We start from the raw sequence: 27,850 nt of genomic DNA, 5'->3' as shown, positions 1-27,850 counted from the left end.
CTGGTTAATATTTCCAGAGTGGTTCAGTGCTTTTCTCTCCTGTCTGTCAAAAAGATGCTATTCCTGTGATTAAAACCATTACAGTCCTTCAAAGGTTATACATGACTTTCAGGCGTCAGCCTCAGTAGCAGCAGGTAAATCTCTTTTCCTCTCTTTTAATAAGGCTGTGAGATGACTTGGGAGCTGGAGGGGGTGGCTGAAAGGTGCTCAGATTCCTTCCTTGGCTATCTTTTTTTTTTTTGGGGGGGGGTAGCAACCAAAATCTGAATGCTGTACCCCTCCCTGGTGGAGCAGTAGTACCTATGAGGTAAGGGGCGGGACAGAGGATATGGATGCAATACATGTAATAATTGTGTTTGAAAATAGTTTTAGTGGAAATAAGACTCACACTAAAGCTAACTGATATTTCAGGATTCATTGTGGCCCCTACTCCAAGGTGCCTCTCTAATGGCTCCTGGTCTATATAGTGTGCACAGTTTCTTCTGTCCTGTACTCACTAGCCATTGACTCCAAATCAGTTGCCACGGGGTTTAGATGAGAAAGGTAGCAACTGAGGCAAAGCAAGGAAATAGAATTTTTAATTGCAGCTGTCCGTGGTCCAATACACACACAAGTATGGTTGTTGGGGAGGCAGTACAATCTAAGGATGAAGTGCAGGGGCCCTAGATTCAAAGAATTCCCTTCAAGTCCTAGCTTAGTTCATTTCTATTTATGTGTGCATGGGTAAGTGCTAGGTCTCGATTTCTTCAAAGGATAACAGTGGTTGCATTGTAAAATTTTGGGGAGGATTCGATCAAATGATATCATGCATGTGAAGCATATAACCTTATAATATCTGCTTGATGAACATTAGTGCATAAGGCTATGTCAGGGCTAAGGCCATTTCTTATGAAGGAAATAAAGCACAGCTGTTGGAGAGGGTTTTCTCTCTCTCTCTCTCTCTCTCTCTCTCTCTCTCTCTCTCTCTCTCTCTCTTGTTATTGTATTCATTTATTTCCTTTTTAGTTTCCTTCCCTTCCCCTTTCCCTTTCCTTTCTCTTTTTACTTTTCTTCCTTTCCTTTTCCTTCCATTTCTTTTCCCTCTTAGAGCCCTGGGAGGACTCCTTCGACCTGTAAGTGGCTTTTGGGAAACAATCAACTGTGGCTTTGGCCTTTATAGTCAGTACCTGAAAAACTAGATGGAAACCAAAGGTCTTCTTATTCTACCCCAAGCAGTGACAATTATAGGCTTTGTTCAATATGACTTCCTCTTCTTCATCTTGTTCTTGTTTTAAGATGAATAGAGTGAAGACAATGCAAGAAATCTATGGTCAGATAATGTAAGAACTAGCTACAGTTTTGAGTCAAGTCACTTATTCTAGAAGATGATTCTTCATAGTCTCTTTCCGTAGACTACAGACTTGGGGTGCTAAGTTTTGACATGTTGAGCTGTGTTCGTTATTGTGCAGCTGAATAATTCCTTATCAAGTTTGAGAATCAATTTTAGGTTTTTGAACAAATAGGAAGCACAGGGAAGAACGATAAGAAGCCAATACTCTTTTTGTGATATTTTCTCCTATTTGTATCAGTCCTCTGGTTGTGGTACGGTGAGCAGGTAAGACTGCAGATTGAAAGCTCCAACAACTCAGGGTATAGTCTAACATCCATTATGGAAAATTACCCTGTGCTCTTAACCATATTCTATCCTGCCTCCTATAATGAGAAGACAATTTTAAAAGCCATTTTCTAAACCAGTAAAATTGAATAGCATTATTGCAAAGATTACTAAGATAACAATAACTGAAATTCACTTATTCAACAGTTTTTGGGTACCTACTAAGTGCCAGATAGTGTTCGGGGTGCCAGGGATAAAGCAGTGAAAAGTGATCCCTTTCTCATGGAGTTTGAACCTGGAAGGGTGAGTGAAATTGACTATTGGAAAAAAAAAAAAAAAGGAGAAATAGCCTTGGAATTGGGGTGTGGATGGTTTAGATTACAATCATTTTGAGCCTGTGAGGACTTAGTCAACGCTAATATCTCAAATTCTCATTTTTTTTAATCCATAAAATTGATACAGTAACAAAAGACATCATACTGTCAAAGATCTTGATGAAGAAGATATTTATAAAAATGTGAAATCAGTTCAAAAATGTATACTCTATAAAAGTACTTTTTTAACTGAAATTAGGTATTAAAAAAAATTAAATAGAAAAACTATTGCAACTAAGGAATTTTGTTGCTTGGATGATAGGAGTGACATTTAAGGTAGCACCATTCGTAGACTCACCACTGATTTTAAGAGATATTGGACAGATTTGAGAGAGTCTGCACATCAAGAACTGCTAAAGAATATGAAAGTGCACTCTTTCCCTTTTATTTTTCCCTTCTTCAAGTGTCCCCAGTGGAGAAACAGTTAAGTTCAAAATGTAGAAAGAGAAGATTCTAGAAAAAAGTAGAAAAAGCTTTGGGGTGCTGATTAAGAACAACCTCCCAGACAAATGTGACATTTCTTTATGTAAATTCAAACTTCGCTGTCGAGTTGCCATTACTTATTAAATTACAAAGCCCCTTTCCCAACATTCTGTAGAACTCAGTCCAATAAAATTATGTTGTTGTTCACCTTGGTTTAAACAGATTTTTTTCTCTTTTTTGTTGTTGTTTTGGGGGTGAAGTAGGGTGGGAGGAGAAAGAAAAAAAACACCAACTTGGGAAATAACCACCCTTTATTAGATTAGGTAATGGGAAAATAGGCAATGATTCCAAACAACAAACTAGAGAACTTCTGGAACTCAAACTGTTTACAAAATATGAGATGCCTGTAATTGCAATTCCATTATTTCTCAGTAGAACTTGGGAGACATAGATCTTGACAAGTGGTCAAAACAGGTTTATGTAAACTGAAATCCTCCAGGCTTTAAATAGTTCAAATATGTTTTAAAAACTTATGGAAAAGTAAATAATACTAAGAGAAAACTAATATTAAGTATTAATCAATCACTTCAGGGGCCTAGAGTTCATTCACAACAAAATCTGAAACTAGGTTAGTAATAGAATTGAGAGTTTTCAAATAGTTTGCCACCCCATTATTCTTATTTCATGCTTAGTTATTTGTAAATGCATTTTCTTCTCATCTCCACTAAAGCTTGAATATGTCCAGTTCTTCTCTCTGTGAAAAGGAGTGGGAGGGAAAGGATTATGGCTAGTTTAGTCAATGGTAGGTTTTAGCTCTGAGCCTTTGGGAGAGTGGTATATGTGGTGGAAAACCAGAGCGTTGGAGTAAGACAGAATCTAATTCTAACCATTCTTAAATATATGTTCCAAGCCTCAGTTTTATAAGAGATCAAATGGCATATGTAATACATATATCACAGGTTTGTTGTTAGCATAATGTAAAATAATATATATTGAATCCGTGACATGGAATAATTCAACAGATGTTAATTTTTGTTCTTCCCCTACTCAATTCACAAAGCCTCTCATTGAAATAACCATAGTGAATTAATTGAAAAACCTAGAATTGGTGACACAGATGTTTAAGATAAATTTAGGGATTTATTTGTGTTAGTGGTATAATGGAATAATACTGAAATTAGTGACCCCCATAATAGTGTTTCATTTATTTATGCCCTCAACAAATTTCCAGTATACTGGGGGACAGACACTAATTTAAAAAATCACTCAAATAAATAACTGAGCTAAAAATTTTGCAGTAAAGTGTATAACAATGAAGAGTTTGTCCTGAATGGGAAGCTTGAGAAAGGATGGTTTGGGGACAGAAGTTCCTAAGATGTTGGGTATTTCCAGAGAGCAAAGTTGAAGCTGTGTGTGTGTGTGTGTGTGTGTGTGTGTGTGTGTGTGTGTGTGTGTGTGTTTGGGTTGGGACAGTGATGACAGTAGGAGGAAGTTCAAGGACAAAACAGACAGAGAAGAGAGTTTGTCAGAAAGTAGCAAAGAGATTTTTGTGGCTTATATCTAAGGGATATGACTATATTGTTCTAGAGTTGGGTTCAAAGAAAGCAGTTTCAGTGATAGCTGAGCAAGTAGAACTCAGGGCTAGACAGAAAATGATGATACGTTTTCAGCAGTGAAAAGAGGGAGAAGAGAGAAAAGGGAATAGAAGAGAGGAGGGGAGCTGGAGGGAGGAAAAAAGGAGAAGGAGCAGAATTGAGTCCCGCCTGCAGATAGAATAAGGATCAACTAGCAAGGCCAGTGAGTAGACCTAGAGAATAGAAGGTGAAAGGAAAGGCCCGCTGACTGAAAGAGAAAATTTGGGAGTCAGATTAATGCTTTAAACTTGTGGCAGCTAAATGAGTAACATGAACCCATGCACCTGTAACTTACCTAATCTGCAGACAGCGTGTGCCCAGAGATTCCCAAACACTGTGGTAAAAATAGTCTTGCATTTAGACTGACAGAACATTCGAGTCACTTCAGAGGACATGGGGGAGGGGCACCAACCAAGCAGAGGTAAAGGAAAGATTTTAAAGGCGAATGCTTTGCAGTCTCCAGATGGTGGCAGTAAGTTATGCAGAGAAATGGGGCTGGACCTGCACTAAGAAAGGACTTTGGTTTCCAGGCCTGCTGTGGCACAGCCCTTTTAAAACAGCTCCAAAGAAATAAGTCCATGAGAAGCAAAGGAAGAACCAGAGGGGCTGCTCTTCAGATCTTTCAAGAAATACATTTTTTGCTCTTTGCTCTCACCCACGATTCCCTTCCATCTGGGAGTAGAGCACGACTTCCATAAAAAAAAAAAAAAAAGTGTGTTAAGTTTGCGTACTAGAGGCAAAATGCTACTTAAGGAGGCTGCTGCTCATTTCTTATTTTCTAGACATAATTTCCAGGGAAAGAGACAACGAATGCTCCTCTCCCCGAGAAACATCCATTCTTTAGGGCTTAAAAAATGAAGTCCTTTTCATAATTCCTCACTCTTCCATGTTTTACTCTCAGATTTACAGAACCAGTAGACTCTTTCCACGGGTACCCAGGAGCCCCCATTTATGCCCTAAAATTGTAAAAATCCCAGGCAAATCAGAATGAGTTGGTCACCGTACTTCCTAGAAAAACATGGTAGAAGTTTACAAATATCTATTCACCAATAAGAACAATGAACAGAATGCAGGATATATAAAGTGGACATTTTTCTTTAAAAAAATTACAGTGATTACAAATGCAGGCTTTGATGTTAGACTCAAGTTCTAGGTCCAGCTCTACCACTTGCTAATAGTTAATTTTAGGCAAGTTATATAACTTCTCTAAATTTCAATTAATTAGTCCATAAAGTGGAAATAATATTACCTTATAAGGTTTTTTAAAGATTAAAACAATGTCAGTGAAACACTTACTGGATAGTGTCTAGCACATAGTAAATTCTCTATACAAATTAGTATTTTATTATTTTACTTTTGATTGAAGAAAAAAATTACCCTTGTACATATTGCCGCAATAAATCATACTCTGCTTATTTTGCTTTCTATAAGAACAAAAATTTTATATAATGTAATATTGCACAATGTAAATTTTATATTACATGATTTTTAAAACATAAATATAATAAAATATTATGTATACATTGTCTTTGTCACTCAAATATTACATAAAAAATTTCCATGCTACATACACTTAATGTTTAAAATATCACATAAAGTGATTTTTAAAATGTCGTTTATATCTTTTAAAAACTAAATAAATTGTAATATTCGGATGGCCCAAATTACAGTAGTGTCTGGTGTTACTAGCTTGCTAAGCTAAACAGATGTCTCTAGCATAGAATGGTCAGCCAAGTATTTTGTTACTGCCCTCCAACTGGCTGGTTATGACATATTATCTAAAATAGTTGGTGCTTTAATGCCTATGTCAGAGCCCACTATGACAAATAGTCACCACTGTACAAACACATTTATTCCATAAAGTTTTTTTCACTGGTTTGGAAAAACAAAAGTTGTTTAATCAGACGTACACACATTTCACACTTTTTCTTCTAGAAGCTCAGACATTTTTGCCTTCAGATAATACATGTTAATTTTGAGGATATTAACTAATACAAAAATACCAAATGTTACAATATGTTTAAATTGCATATAATCTGGAGCTTCTTAAGTATACACATTACATGTTTAACATGTCACTAGTCACATAAAAATTAATCATATTTAGTTTTATCTTCCCTGATTTCATGATCTGAGCTAGATGTTGCAATTGGTAAAGCCTTACTATGTAATTTCACAATGTAAGTATAATCTTTCTATTAAACCATTTAAATAGATTTTACATTTTCTTGTATATAAGTATAAACTGTCATGAAACTTAAGATGTTTGACAATATGAATTCAAGAATTGGTGCTTTTAGAATACAGAAGAAAATATAAATGTCTTACTTTGTAAAGCTATAGCTATTACTTAGCCGTTATTTCACTCTGAAAACAAAAAAAAAATAGCAGGCCTGGTATTGAAGTGCTTTAAATGAATGATCTCATTACATGTTCCCAATGTTTTACCAAGTATGTTATATAATTATCTTCATTTTAAAGAGAGAGAAATAAAGCAAAGAGAAATCAGTCTACTTGCCCAAGGTCACATGCTTGTAAACTAAATCCTGGTTCCTCTAACAGTGACTTATATAATTAAAAAGTTCTTATTCTAAACCTCCTTACAGTGACCAATAGAAGAATAGTCTTTGGTGAAAAAAAAATCTAGAGCAAACTAATTTAGAGGAACTTTTAAGTGTTTATTTGGCCACTTTCAGGGTACCTTGCACTTCTCTGGCCAATAGAAGTACTGTTGATAGGTGTTTTGCTTGTATGTTTGTTTTGTTTTGTTTTTCTAGTAGAGTTGCCCAAAGTGACAGCATTGATAGCTGTTCACTGAGATTTGGACCTGCATTCTGTCCCATTGGGAAATAATGATGCAGTGGTATTTTCCACGTACACTGCCATGTACAGGCAACCTGTCCCAGAACTCACAAAACCGATGCTCTAATCAAAATGCTTGAAACCCATGGTGTTATTCATTATTTAAAAACATACAGTAAGAAGCAAATGGAAAAAATATGGAGTGTTTAATATTCTTAGGATAGGGTACAAATGGGATAGTGAGACCGTACTACGCAAGTCTTGAGTTACACAGTGCTCCTATGTCCTGTCGTTCTCCCTTCTCCTTCACTCTGCCCTACTCTGCAGTAGTTACAATCCCGAGGATTGAGGGATTTCAGCAGATGGAAGTTGTATGGAGCCAATACACAAATGCTCTGTACACCTACTCAAAAGCTATGTGTTATGTGCCATGGAGTCAGCTCTAACTTCTGGCGACTGTGTGAATGAGTGATGGTCCATAGTATCCTGTCCTCAACAGCCCTGCTCAGCTCCTATAGACTCAGGCCTGTGGCTTCTTTAATGGAGTCGATCCGTCTCCTATTTGGTCTTCCTCTTATCCTGCTGTCTTCTGTTTTTCCCAGCATTATTATATTTTCTAAGAACCTTGTCTTCTCATGATGTGCACAAAGTAGGACAGCTTCAGTTTTGTCATTTTTGCCTCCAGTCATGATTCAGGCTTAATTTGTTCTAGAACCGATTTGTTTGTCTTTCTTGCATTCCTGGGTATCTGTAGAGCTCTCCTCCACAACCGTATTTCAAATGATTTTTTTTTTCTATCAGCCTTCTTCACTGTTTAACTTTCACATCCATACACAGTAATGGGGAATATGAGGGTGTGGGTGATCTTAGTTTTGGTCTCTAATGACACATCTTTGCTCAAAAGCTGTAGCTCACCTACTATAACCCAGTGGGCAGTATGTCTGTATTAATGTGGTCCAAAATGAATTTCACCAACGAGTGGTCAATGTAAGACCTCCTTAATATTGAGTGTCTCTGATGTATTTGATGATTTGATGCTTTATTGGCCTTCCATCCCTTCTTGTGTTGACAAGCATAGGCTATACCTATTTTATCTATGTCTAACATGTTTTCCAAGTCATTTGCTTTTATATTTAGTTTCATCTATTCTCCTTGTTTTCTCCTCTATTCTCTCTGATAAAAGTAAAGATTTTTAAATAACAGAAAATGTATATTCTTTATATGCTTGTCAGTTACAACTGCTATTTCTTGATGTTTTTAGTTTCTGACCTAATTTTTTTGAATTCTTTAATATAAATCTGTCTTTATAAAAGTTTAATTTCTCTACTTTTTATTTGCCTCTGTCCATCAATTGTTTTCTGCTTACTTTTGAAAGTTGCTATTTTATCTATTTATAGTCCACAAACCCAAACCTATATTCCACATGTAGTTTATGTACCTACTGGAGGGAAACTATCACTTCCTACAATCCTCTTGGATTTTTATATTTCATTTTATGGTGTACACATTGTTAACTATTTAGCAACAGACCCAAGTTTATTTCACCATTTCTTCCTTTTGTATTTACTATATTTTTTAAAACTTTCAAAATAACTTTCCCTTTTAAAAATGCATCATCTCAAATGTTTTTTAATTCTGTGAATTAAAAATATTTCTTAATTCTATTAATTTTAAAAGAGCACTTTTAGGTTTATAGAAAAATTGAGCAAAAATTTCAGAGAGTTCCCATAAACCCCTTTAGTTCTTCCCCCACATAAAATATTTTTAATATCCCCCTTTTATTCTCATTCTCTTTTTCTATCTGTTCCTTAATACTCCTTCATTTTGTGAAAAATTTTATGTTAAATCTAGATTTTACAATCTAATTAAAGGTATAAGATGTACCTTCTGAAGCAGTTACATAACAGTCCAAATTAGTACATAGTAACATTCCAAAATGAATAATGTAGGGAATATGGCATGAATGAAGGGTTATTTGAATGAATGGAGGATCTCATGGAAAGGTAGGATTTGTTTTTAAAGGAGCTAGAAAGATGGGCAGGATTTATAGGAGATGAATATGAAATATGAATTTGTTTTTAAAGGAGCTAGAAAGATGGGCAGGATTTATAGGAGATGAATATGAAAGACAGGACATGACCAAACTGTGATGAGAATGACTGGCAAGACAGACCTAAAAATGTAAATATTGTGAACATTGGGATTCATCTTATAGGGAATGGAGACTCATTAGACATTTTTGAACTTATAAAATGGCATGCTTCTATTAGTCTTCTATGTAGATTTTTTTTTTTTTTTTTTTTTTATCATCTTCACATTGTCTTCTATGAAGATTTGTAATGCTACCTACTGTGGAATGGGAGTAGGAGCACCTTTTCAAACAGGGCATCACATATTTTGAGGGTAGCTCTTTTGAATTATTGAGATGTCTAAATGCACATGTGGTCAATGAAAATAAAGAGAAAAATAAAACAAATACTGTTCTTATCAACATCTACAAAGGAGCACGTGAAAAAAGGCATTTCAGGATATTTTGGAAGAGCTATTTTTTTTAAGTACTCTATAATTTCCATGTGCTGAAATAAATTAAATTTCAATATAATTGTTTTGACATATTTGGTTTATTAATGTAAATTAAATTGAAGTTTAACATACTATTTCATATGAGCCATTCATAAAGAAAGCCTTTAAAAGTTCCCTTTAATATAATGTCTTCCTAAGAAAGAGAGGAATACTCTTCAAAATTTCAATCAGTATTAATTATGCTTCTAGTCAAATTTTATAATCATGGGGAAAATGTTTGTTTACTTTTATTACTATTCATTTATTAGTTGACAGAATAGAGAAGATTTAATTTGCAATGGGGTTACTATTGACAAAGGCTAGAACTTAAAAGATTTTAGCTCCAAATATTTCTAAACTCACTCAGAAATAAGATAGTTTAGGCTTGAAACAATCTTTTCATTCTCAAAATGGTGAATGCCTTTGGTCCAAGAATTACCACATCGGGCGAGGGTAGAATTTCTTTCTAAATTTGTGTCCAAGAAAACAGATGATCATGTGCTGTTGGAGATCAAGAAAATAAGGTACTTCCATAGCCCATAATAAGGCATTATTTTCTGCTAAACACAGACTAATGCAGACGGTGACAAGCATGACTCCTATGATGGATATCTGGTAAAGTACGATGGTCTTTTTATACAAACAAGGGTTCTAGTAACATGGTTTCCTCAATTCCACTTCTCACTTCCAAATCCTCTAGGAACTGACACCAACTGTCCATTAATTTCCTTTCAAAAGAACTCTTCTTTTCTCTCAGCTGCTATAGCAATGTAGCATTTTACAAACTCTTCTAATATGGCTCTTTGTTGAATATTCTTTCTGTGTTCAGAACACCATATAACACTAGCACCTGTAAATATGTCACGGAGTCATTAGTGCAGTTTGCCCCTTGTTCTATTACCCATTCTCACAGAGGGAAATGTCAGCTTGACCCCTTCAAGGCTGAAAAGAGCAAAATCAATTAGTTCTCTCTACCGAGACTTAATGGTCTTGAAGGCAGTAAATCCAGGCCAATGCTTCCTTTCCTAACCTGCATCCTTCCACACACCTGATGTGAGTAGATCCAGTCGATCTCTAGTTATAAACTACTTCCAAAAAAAAAAATCTTTTTTTTCCCCCCTTCTCTGATTGGGAGGTATGTGTGCTCATGTTCTGTGAGTGAGGTCATTTTAGTCAAGACTGAAGTACTAACAGATCCCACTAAACAGAATAATGGTTGTATCTTTTTGTGAAAGATGGTCAACCTCGCTAATTTTTATTCGTGATTAGGAAACCCCAGCATTTTGAGGAATAAAGTACATTAAAAAATGAATAATAAAAGGAATGGCTGTGGATGAGTATAATATTTGCTTTGTAATAAAATGAAGTTGGACTGTGCAGTGGTAAGACTTTTCCATGGCACAACAAGCTCTTTTCACGTGCGTCAGTTTTCGTTTTGGGTTAGTGAGAAACATCACATCACAAAGAAAGAATGCAAGCATCAAGGGTTGGACTTTACCAATCTGCTGTGCTGTTCCTGGAAATTTTTGTATTTGAAGTTTGCCAAAAGGTAGCCTTTTTTTGTGTGTGTTGTTGCTATGCTTAAAAATAAGTGTAATAAGTGACATTTGATTGTTTTAATATTCTTTTCCCATTTTATTCAGATCAATTAATGTGGTTTAGTCTTAGATTTTGTATTGTTATGATGTAATAGCATTAAGAACACATGCTACTTTTTTTAAAGAACTAAGTAATTTCAAGATATAGCTAGACTTCTTATGTTTCCAACTTTATTTTTACTTCTTTGAGGGTCTGGTATTTTATATAGCTTTCTAAAACTCCCATAACAGAATATTTTTTTCTTTAATCTTATCCATTTCAATTCACCAAAAAGCTTATTTTTTTCTGACTTTGAAGAAAATCCCAGTCTTCTCCATGGGATAAGTTATCTTTTGAAGATTAAAGTGATGATTAAAATCAGCTTTTGGACATATGATAATACTATAATACTATTTTTGGCAGTGAAAGAGTTTTATAAATACATTATCTTAGCAATAACTGCAGCCACAAGAAAAAAATGAAGCACGATCTTGTAAGATCAGTGCAAGCTTTTCTGAGGGTGCAGTAATTTAGCTCTACCTTACAAAGTGTGCAGAAGACTCTTCTGAGGCTCTGAGGCTCTGGGGCTCTTCATAGTCTATCAAAAGGCAAATAATAGAGAGAGAAGTGGGAAGAGGAGGAGTGAGAGACAGGGAGAATGAGAGGGAGAGAGGAGGGAGGCAAAGGAAAGGCTAGAGGGAGAAAAGGAGGGTTGTGAAATCATTCTGAATCCAAATTTGACCACTTTAAATCAACTCTTTAAAAAATTACAATGTTTTGAAAATAAAAACATAATTTGGAATTATTTAAAATGCTTAGCTTTACTGGATCGACACAAAAAGCCTTCAGGTAAAGCATTATTTTAAAGGTATGCTTCCTTGGAGTAAAATTTGGTGCAAAAGCACAGGGTCACAGGAAGCTTGGAAGCCCTTGATGTTGCCTTGTATACGCTCCTATTTCAAAGCAATGACTGTAAGGAAATACCTATTTGTGGAGCATGGGTCATCGAACTATACCCATTTTTCACAACTGTCTCTTTACATATCTCATATTGATTACAGTATCTGATGTTATGAAGACTCATATCTAAGCATTTTTCACATTGCCTTATAATGTTTATTTGTTCATATCATCCACTTCACAGGGCAGGAGTTGTACAATCAGTGCTAGGAAGACAATCTGGTGGAAAACAGGTACTATGTAATCTTTGCTGTGCGAATTAATGAAGGTGATTACGGTCAAATCCCTCATTCCTCTTCTCTGAGATAGAATGGCATTTTTCCTTAGTAGACACTGATTTCTATTTTGGATGTGCATAAATTTATTGGTGCTTTAACAAAAGATGTGTATCTAGATCAGGTCAAGATACAATGCTCATTTACCCTCTTTGAAAGTAAGTCTCCAATTTTTGTTTCCGTAGGAGTTCCTGGAAACTTTGTGGGATCAGAGGCTCTCTACTCAAAAAACTTTTTATAGAAAGACTTTGTTTTGTTTTGTTTTGTTTTTGTTGTTGTAACTGAAATTGCTAAGCCTTAGATACTAAGTCTAAGAAATTAATTGCTAAGTCTGGTTGTCACAACCAAATTAGAGTACCCCAATTTTGAGTTCAGGCCCTCATGGTGTGTTTATAAGAAGAGAGTAGTAGGATTGTTTATCGGCTGCTCATTTTAAGAGTAAGTTACTGTTCCTGCTCACCCAGGTTCTGAATCCCTGACTTTCTTGATGTTTCTGGCCTCTCTGTCAATGATGGTCACTATTTCACCCAGCTGGTCCCAAGAGTGAGCCTCAGGACATGTGGTTACCTGTCCCTTGGGCACTCTTCAAGACATTCCAGAAGCTGATCTGTGTTGCTGCCTTTTTATCTCTTGAACCTTGCTGGTCCAGACTTTCTTGGGTACCTGAAGGTTGTAAGAACAGTATGAAATCCAGCATTGGAAATAGTAATCCTTAACTCCCTTCTTTATATTCTTCAACTTTCTTCTTTATAGTCTTGGCTTTATATAAATAAACATATTTTAATTTACCTTAAAATAACTTAATGTTGTGAACCAATTTTTAGTCTAGTAAATCCTCATTTAAAAAAAATGGTATCTTTAATGTTACATACTGGGTAGCCCATTGATAAAAAGACTTTGAAATGGTTACGGTAGCCTATTAAGGTGCTATTGAAATAACCAGGCTTCAATAAACTTCGTAGAAAAGAATCCATAATAATGCAGTACTCAGCAGAGCAGGCTTTTCCTTTCAACTGACTTAATTTAGCAGATTTTTGAATGGATGTACTTATTAAATATTTTTTATAAGTGACAGGTAATTAAAGCCCAAACTTTGCAAGCAAAATGGTCATACTTCTAGCCAATGTCATAATCTCACTGATTATCTTATTAGGTATCTTCATGAAATCATCACGCATTTCTTTTGGTGACTATGATCAGAAAGCTCAGTGGGAAATGTTAATAATAGTTATCCTTGGGAACTGGAATTTTGGTTGATACAACTTTTATAAAGATTTTTCTGTAATTAAAAACATTCTGTAAGCATTCTCTACTTTTATAATGAGAACGTCAAATAAACATGATTTAAGAAAATAAAAGCAGGCACCTTGGCACAACTAGAAGTAATTTATCTGGTAAATAAGACAGAATCTTCTTTTAGGACCAGGAAACAAGGCATGCACAAGATTTGCAGCAAAGTTCTCTTGATGCTGATCCAGGGGTATTGAAGGAATATAAATGAAATTTCCCTAGATAAGGACTAAATTCTTCTCAGAGTTCAGAGTGAGGCAGTTTTCTGGTTAAACTGAATTGCTTCTGATGTACAGAAATGAGGATTGTGGGAGCAGGGAACCAGGTGGCTTGTTCCAAATTATAATCTTATATTATCTGGGAAATTCAGTTATGTGAATAATATCTTTCCTAACTATATTGAGTTATGTTATGTGATACTTTAATTACATTTATTGGACTGGGAAGTAAGGTTACTTAAAGTAGCCTAATAGTCTAAACTTCAGGTTTTGATTTTGGGAGATAAATCTTTGAATTTTTATAAATTGTGGAGAAAACGTAAATGTTTCACATTGGGGTGATAGGATCCACTGGGCATTAGGATGGGTGAATGACCTGAGGAGGCAACATTATTTAGTCTTTAAAGGGAAAAAAGGCCATGAAACATACTAAGCGTTATTCTCTCCAAAATTCATTTTGGTTTAGGGTGAGAGGGTTAAACTTAGAATGATTTCATTTTTTTTCCCAGCAGCCAATTTCCCTACATCAGTTACTGAATAGCATATCTTTTTTCATTGGTGGGTGATAGTTCCTTACTGACATACTAAAATCTTATAACATGATCTGTGTTAGAAAATCCTGTCTGTTTCATTGGGGTGTTGCTTGCTTCTCATATCATTAATACCCTTTAACTTGATTTAGATAATAAAACATTTTTATATTAAAAGAGAAGTTTTCCTATCATCACTCTTAGTACTCAATTTTTTTATCCTATGTCTCAGTAATTTATTCTTCCAAATGAAATTAAGAATTTAATTTCTTATATTTCAAATTTGATACAATCTAATACTATTAACATTTTTAAATTGGCATATTAAACCTATGAAGTAATTTGAGAAGAAACATGTTCGTTATAACAGGCTTCCCATAGCAAAAAAAGAAAATCATATTTTAGATTTCCATGTTTTATAGTTTTCTTCAGAAATGCCCTATAAGTTTAACCTCCTGGTGTTTTATAACATTTGGACATTATCAGTGAATTAATTTTTTCCCTTGTATCTTCTCACTCATTAATTGGCTGTTTATGGTTTTTGTGTATTTATTTTGTGATCACCTGTATGAAAGAACTTTTTACAGATAAAGTTCTGAGTTTTTTTTCTTATAAACTTTTTCACTATACTTATTTGTATCTTCTAGGTATGCAATATTTTTTTGTACCAATTAACAGCAAATTTGACTTGGACGGTTATTTTTGTTTTCATTATCATTGCTTTGGTTAGATTAGTGGTAATATACTTTTGGTACCTGATTTTGATATTTTTTTGCCTTTAAAATTTCTCTGGTACCCTTCTTATTTAAAGCATTAGTTCATTCATTCACTCAGTTAACATTTATTTAGTACTCTTAAGAACTAAAGTGAAGGGGAGATATATAGTGAGATATATATATATATATATATATATATATATATATATATATATATATATATATATAATCTATCATCTATTATCTCTATGTATCTATCTACCTATCTATCATCTATCTATTTATCATGTATGTAGCAATCCACATATCTATTTATCTGTCTATCTTCAGGAGATCAGGCGTCATTGAACCCTGCGTGGGTCTCTCTTTTTTGTGTCTGGCACTGAAGAAATGAGCTGCCTCTGAATCTTGCTGGCTAGTAAGGACCCTGCTTCCTGCTGACCCACTTGCCTGCCTCTGGCTTTTTTTGGATCTGCACACGGCCAATTCTTGGATTCTCTTTAGCCTTGCTCCACCTGCGTGTTACTAGATGCTACCTCTTAGTCCACCCTCGTGTGTCCTGCTGGCCTGGTTTGCCACCTGTTGCTCGTTACTGTCTTTTCTGGACCTCGTGTCTGCTTCTGCGCATGTGTGCATTGGCAGCTGGCTCCAGACCAGCTTCGCCGTCTCGGGCACCTGCCTAAACCCTGTGGGATATATAGTTCTAAGTTTCTTCTGAAACATCTTAACTTTGTCTTTTTAGTCTAATTAGTTTTGATGAAGTATTTTAAAAATGTGTTAAACCCATTCCTGTCACCTTAAAGAGTAAAGACAATGTAATTTAAAGAGAAAAACATATATGGTTTCTTAAAAAGGGCTTTGGTTGTAATATTAGTTTTGTTTTATCCAGTTGCTAAAGAAATATGTTGGATTTCAAAAATGGCCCCATTTTTTTTTGTGTGTTTTGAAGGAGTGTGGGCTTTTAATAGGAAGGTGTGTGTCTGTGCACAATATAACGATATAAGCCATTTCTTTTGCTGTTTACAAACTGCTTGAACTGGTTTGACTAAGTTTGTTAAAGTGTCTATAAGGTAAGAAAAAAAGATTTGATTAACTACTTTTTAGTAATTTGCCCAACTGTACTGAATTTTTTCGTCAACTTCAATGTTTTAAAGGGTTTTTGCATACTGTTAAGATCTTGATTTTATTCTTGATAATTGATAATCCTGAACAAGTGACAAATGACCATATGGCAGTTTTCCCTGTTTTCCCATTTTCATTTACTTTTGATCCAGCAGTGTTTGCTTCCTGATGGAAAAGATATTTTAGCATGTGAAATACACTGTCACACAAGCAACATTATATTACTTTTGTTAAGGCAAACTTTCAATTGAATATATTTGCTTGAGTTTATCTCACGTGTAAGATGTTATGCTAAATGATACGTGGTTAAAATCATGAGAAAAACAGTTCTTGATCACAAACAATGGACAATCCATGTAGTAAGTGAAGCATGCCAGTGGGTAAGTACTATTGAGGAAATAGTATAAGCCAAAGCATGGCATTGGGAACATGTAGGGTGTGTTTTCGTAGGCAGCAAGTACTCTAGTTTTGGTGTAGGTCTGAAAAAAAAAGTGTATTACTGTGGGAAAGGCATTTTTAAAATAAGTTTAATTCAATAGGTAATGAAGTGCTAAAGAACAGATTAGAGAAATGGTCAGAGTTTAGAGCAAGGGATATGAATCTGGCAACAAGTTGCAGAGAACTGGAAAACAAATAACACAATTTGGTTTGAGCCAAATAAATATTGCAGGAGACAGCAAATAACAGAAAGAATAGTGAGGTAGGTAACTGAATTCAAAGGCTAGCACTATCACTGGCTGAGTAGCTGACAATATAATTTGCATAAAGAGGACTATTTTAGATGATGTCAGGAACCTTCTGTTTTTTGGAGGACAGAAGTTAATTGGAGTGTAAGCGTATGTTCTACACCTTAGTAAGTGATATCAAAGATATTATATATCTGGCGGTCTCATATTATATTCACAGTAGCTAATACTGCAGACTTTGAAATCAGACTTATAGTTTCAAGTCTAAGCTTTTTTTTTTTCCACTTACTTAAGAGTAACCTTGAAGAGGTCATTTAAACTATTGTTTTTGCTTTTGTTTTCTCATCTGTAAAAGGCAGATAGTAGTACTCACTTCCAAGAATTGTAAGGATTAATTAGTATTTGTAAAGTCCTTAGAAGATTGCCTGGCATGATTCAATAAAGAAAGCTATATTAATCAATAAAGAAAGCTATATTAATCACAGTAAATTAAATTATAATAATCTATTTTATGCAAATGATTCATATCACAATTTTAAGTACATTCTTTGAAACATACATTCGTAAAACTTCTGATGTAACAGCCCAGGGAGTCCGTGTTAATCCTGTTAGCATGCATCAACTTTATGAATGTGATGCTCTCAGATTGATGAAATTGTTCCAGTGCGAGTCCAAAAAGTGAATTCATATCTTCCATGGCGCTTCACCTGGTTATAAATATTAAGTGAATAAGAATGTAGTGAATTCTGTGGAAAACACAACACATCAAGTTTTATTTTTAAAATTTAAAACACAAGTATTAGTGCTTCAGAATGGAATAAGTAACAAAAGTATGTAAATGTGTCTCTCTATACTGCACTCATTCAAGCAGGAGAGCAGGACACTTTGGTAGATTTGTCAAAATAATTCATATACATTTTATGTGATTTTAATAAATTGTTTAAAATTTACTCATGCTTTTAAAAATATGAAATATTTCTAACACAAAGAAAATTTGAAAGAATAACAAATATTTTTTGCTCATTACTTAACTTTAACAAATCTGTGCTGCCATATATGCTTCAAATTTTAAAACAAAATTTACAAATGCATTTGAAATCCTTGTGGATCCCTGCTGATTCCATGAAAATGCATCTCCCTACCTTCTTTTCTTCCATATCAGAGGAAACCACAATTCTGGCATCAATACTTATATTCCATTCAAGACTATATAGGTACTATAATGAATGAATTCATAAAAATACGTACTAATTATATTTTTAAAACATTATGTAAGTGGTATATTATAGACATCTTGAAACTAATTTTTCATTATCCTTCTGTTTCTTAAAATCAACCTTATTGGATTATAATTCACATGAAATAAAATGCACTAATTGTATGTATACAATTTAAAACATTTTGACAATCGCATATACATGTGTAAATAACACTCTATTTAAGATATAGAATACATTCATCAGCCCCCAAAAGTTCCCGTTTGCCAGTTGCAGTCAATCCCCACACATACCTCATCCTAGGTAATAACTGATTTGATTTCTATCACAATAGATTAGTTTAACCTGTTCCAGACCTTCATATAAATGGATTTTTACAATAAATATTTCCTTGGGTCTATCTTCTTTCACTCAGCCTGATGTTTTTGAGGATTTTCCCTGTTCTTGTATCAATAGTTCATTTTTATTTCCAAGTTATATTTCATTGTCCAAATATATCACAATTTACTTATTCATTGCTGTTGATGGGTATTTGGACTTTTTTCATTTTTTGGCTATATTGAATAAAGCTGCTAAGAATATATTATTTTAGTAATATGTTAAATATCTCATGGAGATATTTTGAAAATATATTTTAATTTCTCTTGGACAAATGACTAGGAGTCATTCCAACGTGACTGTACCATATACTTCCAGTTCCAGCTGTTCAAAATCCTTGCCAGGATAACTTGATATTTCTAGTTATTTTAATTTTAATCATTCCATTGGTATAATTATCTCATTCTGATTTTTATTTGCATTTCCTTGATGACTAATGATATTAGCAGCGTTTCAGATATTGGCCATTTGTGTGTGTGTGTTTATATAGATGTGTGTGTTATTATTCTGTGAATATACATGTATTCCGGATACAAGTCCCGGGATGCAGTGTGAATATTTCCTCCAATTCTCCTAAGCTGTGGCTTGATCTTTCGTTTTCTTAACAGTGTCTTTTGAAGAGTAAAAGTTTATATTTTGAGGAAGTACAATTTATAATTTTTTCTTTTATATTTCATGTTTTGTACTCTAAGAAATCTTCGCCTATCCCAAGATCATGAGGATTTTCTCTTAATTTTTTTCTATAAGCTTTATACTTCATAGTTTTAGCTTTTACATTTAAATCTGTATTCCATTTCAAGTTAATTTTTTATTTGTTATATGAGATACAGATGAAGGTTCATGTTTTTCCAAAGGAACAACCAGTTGTTCTAACACTATTTATTGGAAAGACTGTTATCGCCTACTGAATTATCTTGTCACTTTTATTCAAAACCTATTGAATCACTATGTGTGAATTTATTTTTTGACTTTCTAGTTTTTCTTTTAATGAGAACTACTGTATATCTATAATGTAAATCATTCATCTGTGTTCTATTTGTAAATCATCTTGGCTATTCTAGGTCTTTTGTATCATTTTTTTAGAAATTATAAAACCAGCTCATTGATTTCTAGAAAAAAAAAGGCCTTATGGGATCAAGATTGATATCCTGTTGAATCCGTCATTCACTATGAAGAGAATCGACATCTTAATAATATTTTTTAGTTCATGGACATGCATTTAAAAATTTTATTTGGGTCTTCTTTAATTCTTCTCACCAATATCATTTTTAGTATATAAATCTTGCACATATTTTGTTAAATTTATTCTTAAGCATTTTATGTTTATGGATGCTATTGTTAATAATATTTTAAATTACAATTTCAGGATGTTCATTGATAGTACGTAGAAGTAAAATTAATTTTTGTATCTTGGTCTTATATCCTGTAACCTTTTTAAAGCTACTTATTATACCTAGCAGTTTTTTTCTTTGGTACCTTTCTCAGTAATTTCTTCATACATGATTATACTTATATAGACAGTTTGCTTATATAGACAGTTTTGTTCCTTCTTTTACAAACTATTCTTTTTATTTATTTTTCTTGCCTTACTGTAATGGCTAGGAACACCAGCATAATGTTAAATAGAAAAGTGGGCATTTTTGCCTTTTTCTTAATCTTAGGGTGAATAGCTTTAATATTTCACCATTAAGTATGGTATTAGCACTAGCTTTTTTTATAGTTGCCCTTGATTAGGTTTAGAAGGTACTTTCAGCACTGAATATTTCATTCTTTTATTTTGGCTTGCATTGCTTCTGAATAGAAGCAAACATAGTTTCTTATATTTGAACCCCTGAACAGGTCTCTGTTTTCTTTGTTGGTTTTAAATTTTTTATCTTTATCATTGACATTCAGTAAGTTGATGATGACACGCAGCTTCCACCCGTACTAAATGGGGTGTTGGACACAGCAGTTAAGGTTTCATTGTATTTTTTTGTAATATGGGACCCCACAGATTTTTAAGGATTTTGTAAGGATTAATCAAGATGATGAACGTAAAACTATTCTAAAAAGTTTATCATTTATTAAAATGACTTCCCAGTCCAAGAATACTTTGAGTGAAAACTAGAACAATTTAAAAGTTTGTGACTCTAGAAACATAATCTTGTTAACAGGAAGGAATAACGTGTTTGTTACCTTTTACTAAGTTACAGTTCTATTTTCAAATGACTGCATTGCAGACACTGATTCAGGATGTCCTGTTGAAAAGCCTGAAATAAAAATTTTCTTGACTTGTTTTCTAAACCACATTTTATATTATTTGTGTACATGTCTGTCTACTCATTTTAGTCCACAAATTCCTTGAGAATGCTATTAAATATTCATAAAAAAAGTAGCAATGGTCTCCTTTAGCAGAAGTCAATGTAACTGCCACAATTTTCACTTCAATCCATAGATGTGAAACAGACATACAAATATAGCATGAAATATTACAAAATACAATACAATCCTTAAATGGGATACCTTATTTTATTGATAAATATTACACAATGAACAGCCTGGGTAAAAGATTACCTTAACCTTGTAGAATTCTTTGTACTTTTTGAAACACTTTCATATATGTAATCTAATCTCTTCCTCAGAACATCTTCATGAGCTGGTGAGCATAGGAGTCTTGATTCCACAAAGAAACTCTATGCATATTTATGAAGTCATTTACCACAAAATATTACTTATTCTACGAAGGCAAGCTGTTTTGCAAAGACTATGCCTTATAAACTTTTTTTAAAAAACTTTTATTTTTAATATCATTCAATTGAGAATTTCTGATCATTTTGTATTCTAGGCTTCATCAAAAATTTCACTGTGAGTTTTTTTTAAAAGATAACCCACAAAAATGAACTTACCGCATTAATGTCATGGACTGATAGAATACTTTGCTGAGCTTAAATTCCATTTTAAACAATCTAGTGTTTGGTACCAGATAGAGAGTGAATCACCATCTCCTTTATAAAGAGAGCAAGGCTTAATCAGCTTTTTTTCAAAAGACTTATTATACATTTCACCTACAAACTGAAAGAAGAAAATTATGCACTTTAAAGCTGGATGAAAGTAGAGGTGATACCCACAGCTGCTCTCCTCTCTGGCAAACCATTCTGAGAGGCTCCAGTTTCATTTGGTTCAGATGAAACACATGTTGCTCATTTATTGTACATGTGCTTCAATGTATTTTGACAAACCTGATCTAAAAATGTTACAGATGTTCCTCATTATTTTAATTTGCACTTAGTAGCCACCTATGGAAGTTGGATATACATTAGCCCTTTCACGGCATAATTGAGAGAAAATTTAGCTATGGTTAATATATGAGTTTCAATACAATTTCAGTTACAATTTTTGTGAGATAGTTAGTGAGCTGTGCACATTTAACAGGTGCTCTGTTATAATTTTTTTCTGATAAGGAAGCCAGATCTTTTTAAACATGTTTCAAATAATTTCAGGTGGGCACAAACTTATTCTAATCCTAATGTCTTTTATAGATTTGCTATTCAATGTATGTAGGGCCTGAGATCAGGTTGCAATGTTATAACTTGTGTACTTACTAGACATGAAGAATCTCAGGTCCTTCCCTAGACCTACTGAAGCAGAATCTGCTTTTTTAACACAATCGCCAGGTGATCTGTATGCAGTTTAATAAGCACTGTTTTAGAGGAGACCTTATATTCAAACTTTGTATTATACGCACATATATATACACATATGTGTCAAACCTGGTACTCTGTTGTACACTTCTGTTTTATAAAGACATTATGGAAAATGGACTGGCCTGTAGATTGAACTATTTATTTTCTTGTCATTTAATTCATTAAAAAGTAACCTTATCAATACTTTTCACAGGTTGTTATCTATCTTCCATGAATACAAAAACCCACATTCATAAGTACTAGCTTGACACACATTTTCACTGACTGACACATAAAGCAAACTGAAGAACTTCTGACTCCAACTTGAATCTTTTAGAGTTCTCAGCACATCTTACTGTTTTCTGTAACTTTCTATAGAGTAAATTTGTTGACTGGAATAGTAATAGGTTATATTTATTTATACTTTCTTGGATGCAGGACTGCTTGCAAGACTAAAGGATTTAATTTTTTGGACAATAAATTTGATTTTAAAATTACTATCTATGGGTATCATAGAAATGATTATAACTTCATTATTTATACTATTTTATATTATTATATTGTACTTATATATAAAACACTTATTATATTATAATTATCAATTATATCCTAATATGTGATACAAAATCAAATTTATATTTATAAATATCTCTGAAATCATGCTGCAAAGTAACTCAATTGCTTAAAATTCAATTTTATTGGCCATCACATTTTTCTATATTTATATTCCAGCAGAAATTTGCATAAGGTATAATTCTTATCATAGAAGAAATAGAATAATTAATATTATTGTGTTTTATGACTCTTAATTGAAATCTGTGACAAAATAATACCACATAGTTCAAAAGTTACTTAATACATTGTTACTATTTAACAAAAAGGAGGTTGAAATATTTTCTTTGTAAAAAACATCTCTAATTTGCTTTAACCTGGTTAATTGCTTTGTTTCAGGATTACCAAATATACTCAATAATCAAGCTAGAGAAATGAAATGAAGACCATTTTCTTTGTAATCTATTAGGATGTCTCTGTTGGCACCACAGTAACACATCATTAGTTTACAAGCTTGAAACACATTACATGTTTTTATTATTTTTTTTATACATTTCTGCTGAAGAAATTGTTAATATTAGTTTGAATATATATCTCATGGACAAATACTCTGATACATTTAACTCTGTATTTACCTATACAATATAGTGGTACAGCTTGTGCCTGAAAATGTACAAATGGAGACAGGCTAGAAAAGCACTCTATTGCTTCAGATGAGCAATTGCACTGCTTAATCTTTCTTTATGTTTTTTTCAAACTAGAGATCACAATGCAATTTAAATAGCCCTAAGTGTCCCCAAAGAGCTACTGTGTGTTGTATAAGGGCTAAGTAATCCCTGCAGTGTCAGGGGTTACTGTTCAGCTGTTCGAGATCACGAGATGATATCTCAGCACTCATAAAACAGAGGATTCAAAACACAGGGGCGTACGTGGAAGTCAGATCATTATGACAGTCCTGGAAGTTATCCACAAGAAACGTCAACACCCTGGAGGCCAAAATAACACTACTGAATCAACATTTGCAACTTTTGTTCAAGATTAAATTCAATACATAGGGAAAATTCACATTGAAACAATGCTAACATAACAATAATTTTATATTTGGCTCATTACCAAAAGACATCAAAAATCTCTGGGATATCTTTTCTTAAATATTTTAGATGCATAATGTTTATTCTGTACAAAACAAATAACTATCCTGAATTAGGTGTTTATTGGAACTATTCATAAAATGTCAATACATTTAGTATAAGGCACAGTAAGGGAACCATAGAGATTTCTTTAAGGTTGCACATTTCAATTCAGAAGAATAAGGGGTTAATTTTGGCTCCTGGGATTTGAAAATATCTTCCAGTTGTAATCTTTGGTCTGAATATTTATTTACATGGTGGTCTCTTCCCATTCAAGCTCAACATCACCTATAACATAAAGTAACATGTCACAAGAAAGAATTGAAGTTAACAGTTCAAAAGATTTGAATGTTTCATGGCAAAAATATAGTGCAGATAGAAAGGTTATTGCCGTGTTTCCCCAAAAATGAGACCGGGTCTTATATTAAGTTTTGCTCCAAAAGATGCATTAGGGCTTATGTTCAGGGGATGTCCTCCTGAAAAATCATCCTAGGGCTTATTTTCCGGTTAGGTCTTATTTTTGGGGAAACATGGTATCCTAACTTGGATTAGGAATGAAAAAAATTGATAAGTGCACTAACCAAGCTTCTAAAACATTTTCAACATATGGTTTGTATTAAATTAGTACTTTTACTATAGGTGGTAAACTAGTAAATTGTGTACACATTGCCTGTATTCACCTTCCATGGCATCCAAGGAGTCCATCTTTTGAAGTGCTGAATAGTTAACAAAACAGATGGGCTGATTACTTCCTTTACTTGATAAGAGATCCAGAATGCACTGGTGTAAAAAGATATACTGTGCCTACACATAAAAGAAAGAGTGGTTAAATAAATGGATGAGATGGAGATTTTTCTTATAAGGGGAACTACAGTGTTAGAGTGAAAAGTAATATTGAATTCAACAAATATTAAATAGCTAAATTAGAGGCACAGAATTTACCATGTATGTAAATGATTTTCTACCATCTCAAACAAAAGGTTCTCTAAATTCCTGTAGCTTCTTACAGCTTCAAGTATTTAAAAAATATATACCTATTATTAAATACCAAGTGTTAATATGTTCTTTCTTGCTATGATTATAAAAAAGGGGGTCAAATTAGATTATTTATATTTTCGAAGTTTCCTTTTTCCTGTTAGGTCTAATTGAATAAGTTTTCTTATAATTTTCTTGTTAGAATGCAGATGCTAAATTTACTTTCATAATCTGTGAATGAACATATTCACATACCATTAGCACATTTAAAATATGTTTAACAATTCTGTTAATCATCTGACATGTGGCTTACTTAATGTATCTAAAGTATCAGTCTGTATTTGTAAATACAAAGCAGTTGACCATTGAAATGTCCAAATATCCAGATGCTGGACAAGAACTCCTAACATTTCATCTGAATGTTTGGGCTAAATTCAGTACCATCTGGATTCAGTATAATTCAGTAACCTGTTAGCATTTCTGAATTTGGATTTTTCCCAAAGGTAGTTAAGGTTACAGTCATAGAAAATCACCCTCACTTTTACATAGAAAACAGACCTAACATTAAAGGAAGATAACTGAATTTTTAAGAAACATAAATATACAAAGGGACAACTGTTTGATACAAATATCAAAGGGACAATTGATTTACATAGAATGTCCTCTAAAGTGACCACCTTAAGAGGTCATATTTGTTTCTGTTGCTACTATAACACAAAATCTTTTTGGAACCCCTTATTGAAATTGTCTTCAGAAATTGTTGGTCATTATTAGGAATATCTATTTCTTCATGGATTACAAAATGTTTCCACAAACATCTCATCTCTGGAATGTTATGAGGACAGAACTCTCTTCTTCACTGCTGAATCCCCACTGCCTATAATAGTGCCTAGCATGTTTAGTTGCATAATAAATGCGTGTTTGCTTAGTCTCATTTAATTCTCACAGCTAGCCAATCTTTACCATTAAAGGACAGATTTCATTTGGAGAATACACAGCAGTCATTAGGAATCAAGCTTTGTAAGTGAGGTGGATGATCAAGTTACATAATTCAATTTTGGTAAGATATGAAGTGTGGCTGTAAAGTAATGAAAATTCTATTGAAATTGCTAGTAAATCATTTCTCAAGTTAATTCCAAGAGTATTTTCAAGCATACATCGCACAAGGAATAACATTATTGGCAGAAATACATTGACACAATATCATTTCTTTGAAAACAATGATCATTTCGCTGTAAAAGTTCTGGTATTTCTTTAAAAATCGCATTTGAATTTGAAGTCACATTTGGTATGTGAAGCTTCTGACTGTCTCCATCTCATCTTTTCCACCAGAAAGAATGATGGGTGGTAACTCCTCCAGCAAGGAAGGCTGAGTAACATGGGGAAATACTGCATTTCTCAAGATCCCTCTGCCATGATGCGTTATTGCCAAAGAGACAGTGAGGCTGCCGTTCCAGTTTCTTCCCTAGATACTTATGTTACCTGAAGAATTAAACTTTTTGATGTTCAGTTTCCTCATTGGGGGATCATAAAACCTACATGGTAAGATTTGGAGGACTTAACATATGTAAAGTGCCTGACAAAAAACTAGGCACCCAAAATATATTAGTTAATATTTTCCTTTTACCTTAGGAATTCACATCAGTAAATTTCCAGGAGAACCAGAGCAGGAAAGGGGCTCATCCAGATTAACTTGTTATTTGAGGCACCAGAAGTATCTCAGTATGTCACAGCAGAGTACTCCTTCAGAAAGTCCTTTCAAATCTCTTGTACTATGAACTGTTTTTGGTAGATAGTGAAAGATAAAGCTCTCTCCTGGGTCTGGGCCATTGTCCCATTGACCCGATATTTTGCTGAGGTTCCCACCTCCCATTCCTGCCCATGGCTACTGTAATATGTGCTGAGTCATGGGCATTCTTCATAGAAACTGAGTCACTCCCAAGTACAATAGAATAAAGTAAGAAACCACTCTTGTGCGAGACAACACTGGTTTGTAAGGATGGGAGCCAAGGTGGTCATTTTTGGTTTTTTTCTTCATAGAGAAAAGACAATGAAGAGCAAAATTCTTGGGAATGTAGTTGGGTGAAAGAGAGAGAGCTTTGAAGTTCCAGCTTTTCAGCAAGGAGCAAACCCAGCAGAACCTCGTCAGACATTTATTGCACGCTGGGCGTTTACTGCATGCTTGGTACTTGAGATACCTTCTCTTATTTAATACTGACAACAAACTTATGAAAAGTATAACATAGCTGTTTTCAAAAATAGAATTAGCTCAGAGAGGTTAATAAAACAGAGTCACACAGCCAGCAATTAGCAGGGCTGGATTCTGAATTCAGTTCTCTGACTTCAAAATTCAAGCTCTTTCCATTCTCCTACCCAACTGCAACATGTTTCTCTAGCTGGTGAAACAAGTATAATGCCTGCAGTTTATAGCATATATTGAGTACTACAGCATATATTGAGTATTAGTAGGCATTCTTGAACACACTGTAGACATAGTTCAGTTCCACAAAGTTGCCAAAATGTTTTCAACTGTTATTATTTGAAGATTGACTCTAGACTCGAGAAGGAAACAATATCTCAGTCAGTCCTACCCTCGATTCTCTCCAAGAGAACCAACCAATTTTGATCAGTGTCGAGAGCAATGATCACCAGCACATATGTGTACACACAAGCACATGGGAGGAAACTTTCAGCTTTCTATTTACTGTTAATTAAACATAAGGAAAAAAATGAGTTTTAATAATGGTTAATAGTTGGATTGGTATTGGAGACCTTATAAGACCCCCGGATAACAATCAGCTACATCATTTGTAGGGTCCACTGCAAAAATGAAAATGTGAGTTCTTGAATATGAAAGATATTCAAAACAGTGACAGCAAACCAGCCAAGTGCAAAGTCCTTTTGAGCTGTGAGACTGCACACGTCACACACCCGAGAAGCCAACCCTGATCACAAGTCATATTCAATTTCTGAAGTACCCTGACGGAAGAATAATCCTTCATTCATTTGTTCCCTTTCAGCATATAAGGGAATGCATGTGGATTGCATTACCTAGTTTTACCTACCCATTGTAGAATTGATGTGGCTTCAAAAGATTCCTACAAAGAGATTATGCTTTGAAGATAATATTTATCATGCAAGCCCAAATGAATGTCAAGATAATGGCAGGGTT

At 33.8% G+C, this 27,850-nt stretch overlaps 1 protein-coding gene and 1 long non-coding RNA gene across 3 annotated transcripts in view; one reads left to right on the top strand and one right to left on the bottom strand.

Moving 5' to 3' along the window:
* On the top strand, positions 1-27,518 carry LOC117029350 (uncharacterized). Of its 2 annotated transcripts, XR_004424209.1 has the most exons (4): positions 34-134; positions 12,112-12,160; positions 26,011-26,220; positions 26,719-27,518. It is a non-coding gene; the product is annotated as an uncharacterized LOC117029350 (long non-coding RNA). The 2 variants fall into 2 exon arrangements; XR_004424208.1 differs by lacking the exon at positions 12,112-12,160 and having other exon boundaries at positions 1-134.
* Positions 22,914-27,850, bottom strand: part of PTPRQ (protein tyrosine phosphatase receptor type Q) — a 196,965-nt gene continuing 192,028 nt past the window's right edge. Inside the window, exons 45-46 of the mRNA XM_033118569.1 lie at positions 24,384-24,507; positions 22,914-23,991 (exon numbers count right to left, since the gene is read on the bottom strand). Of these exons, the coding sequence (XP_032974460.1) occupies positions 23,954-23,991; positions 24,384-24,507 (162 nt within the window). The 3' untranslated portion in view covers positions 22,914-23,953. The remainder of the gene's footprint in view (positions 23,992-24,383; positions 24,508-27,850) is intronic.

This window comes from Rhinolophus ferrumequinum, chromosome 10 (genome assembly GCF_004115265.2).
Source record: "Rhinolophus ferrumequinum isolate MPI-CBG mRhiFer1 chromosome 10, mRhiFer1_v1.p, whole genome shotgun sequence".
NCBI lineage: Eukaryota > Metazoa > Chordata > Mammalia > Chiroptera > Rhinolophidae > Rhinolophus > Rhinolophus ferrumequinum.
The sequence above is the reverse complement of the archived record's forward strand: the minus strand, read 5'-3'. Positions and strand labels throughout refer to the sequence as shown.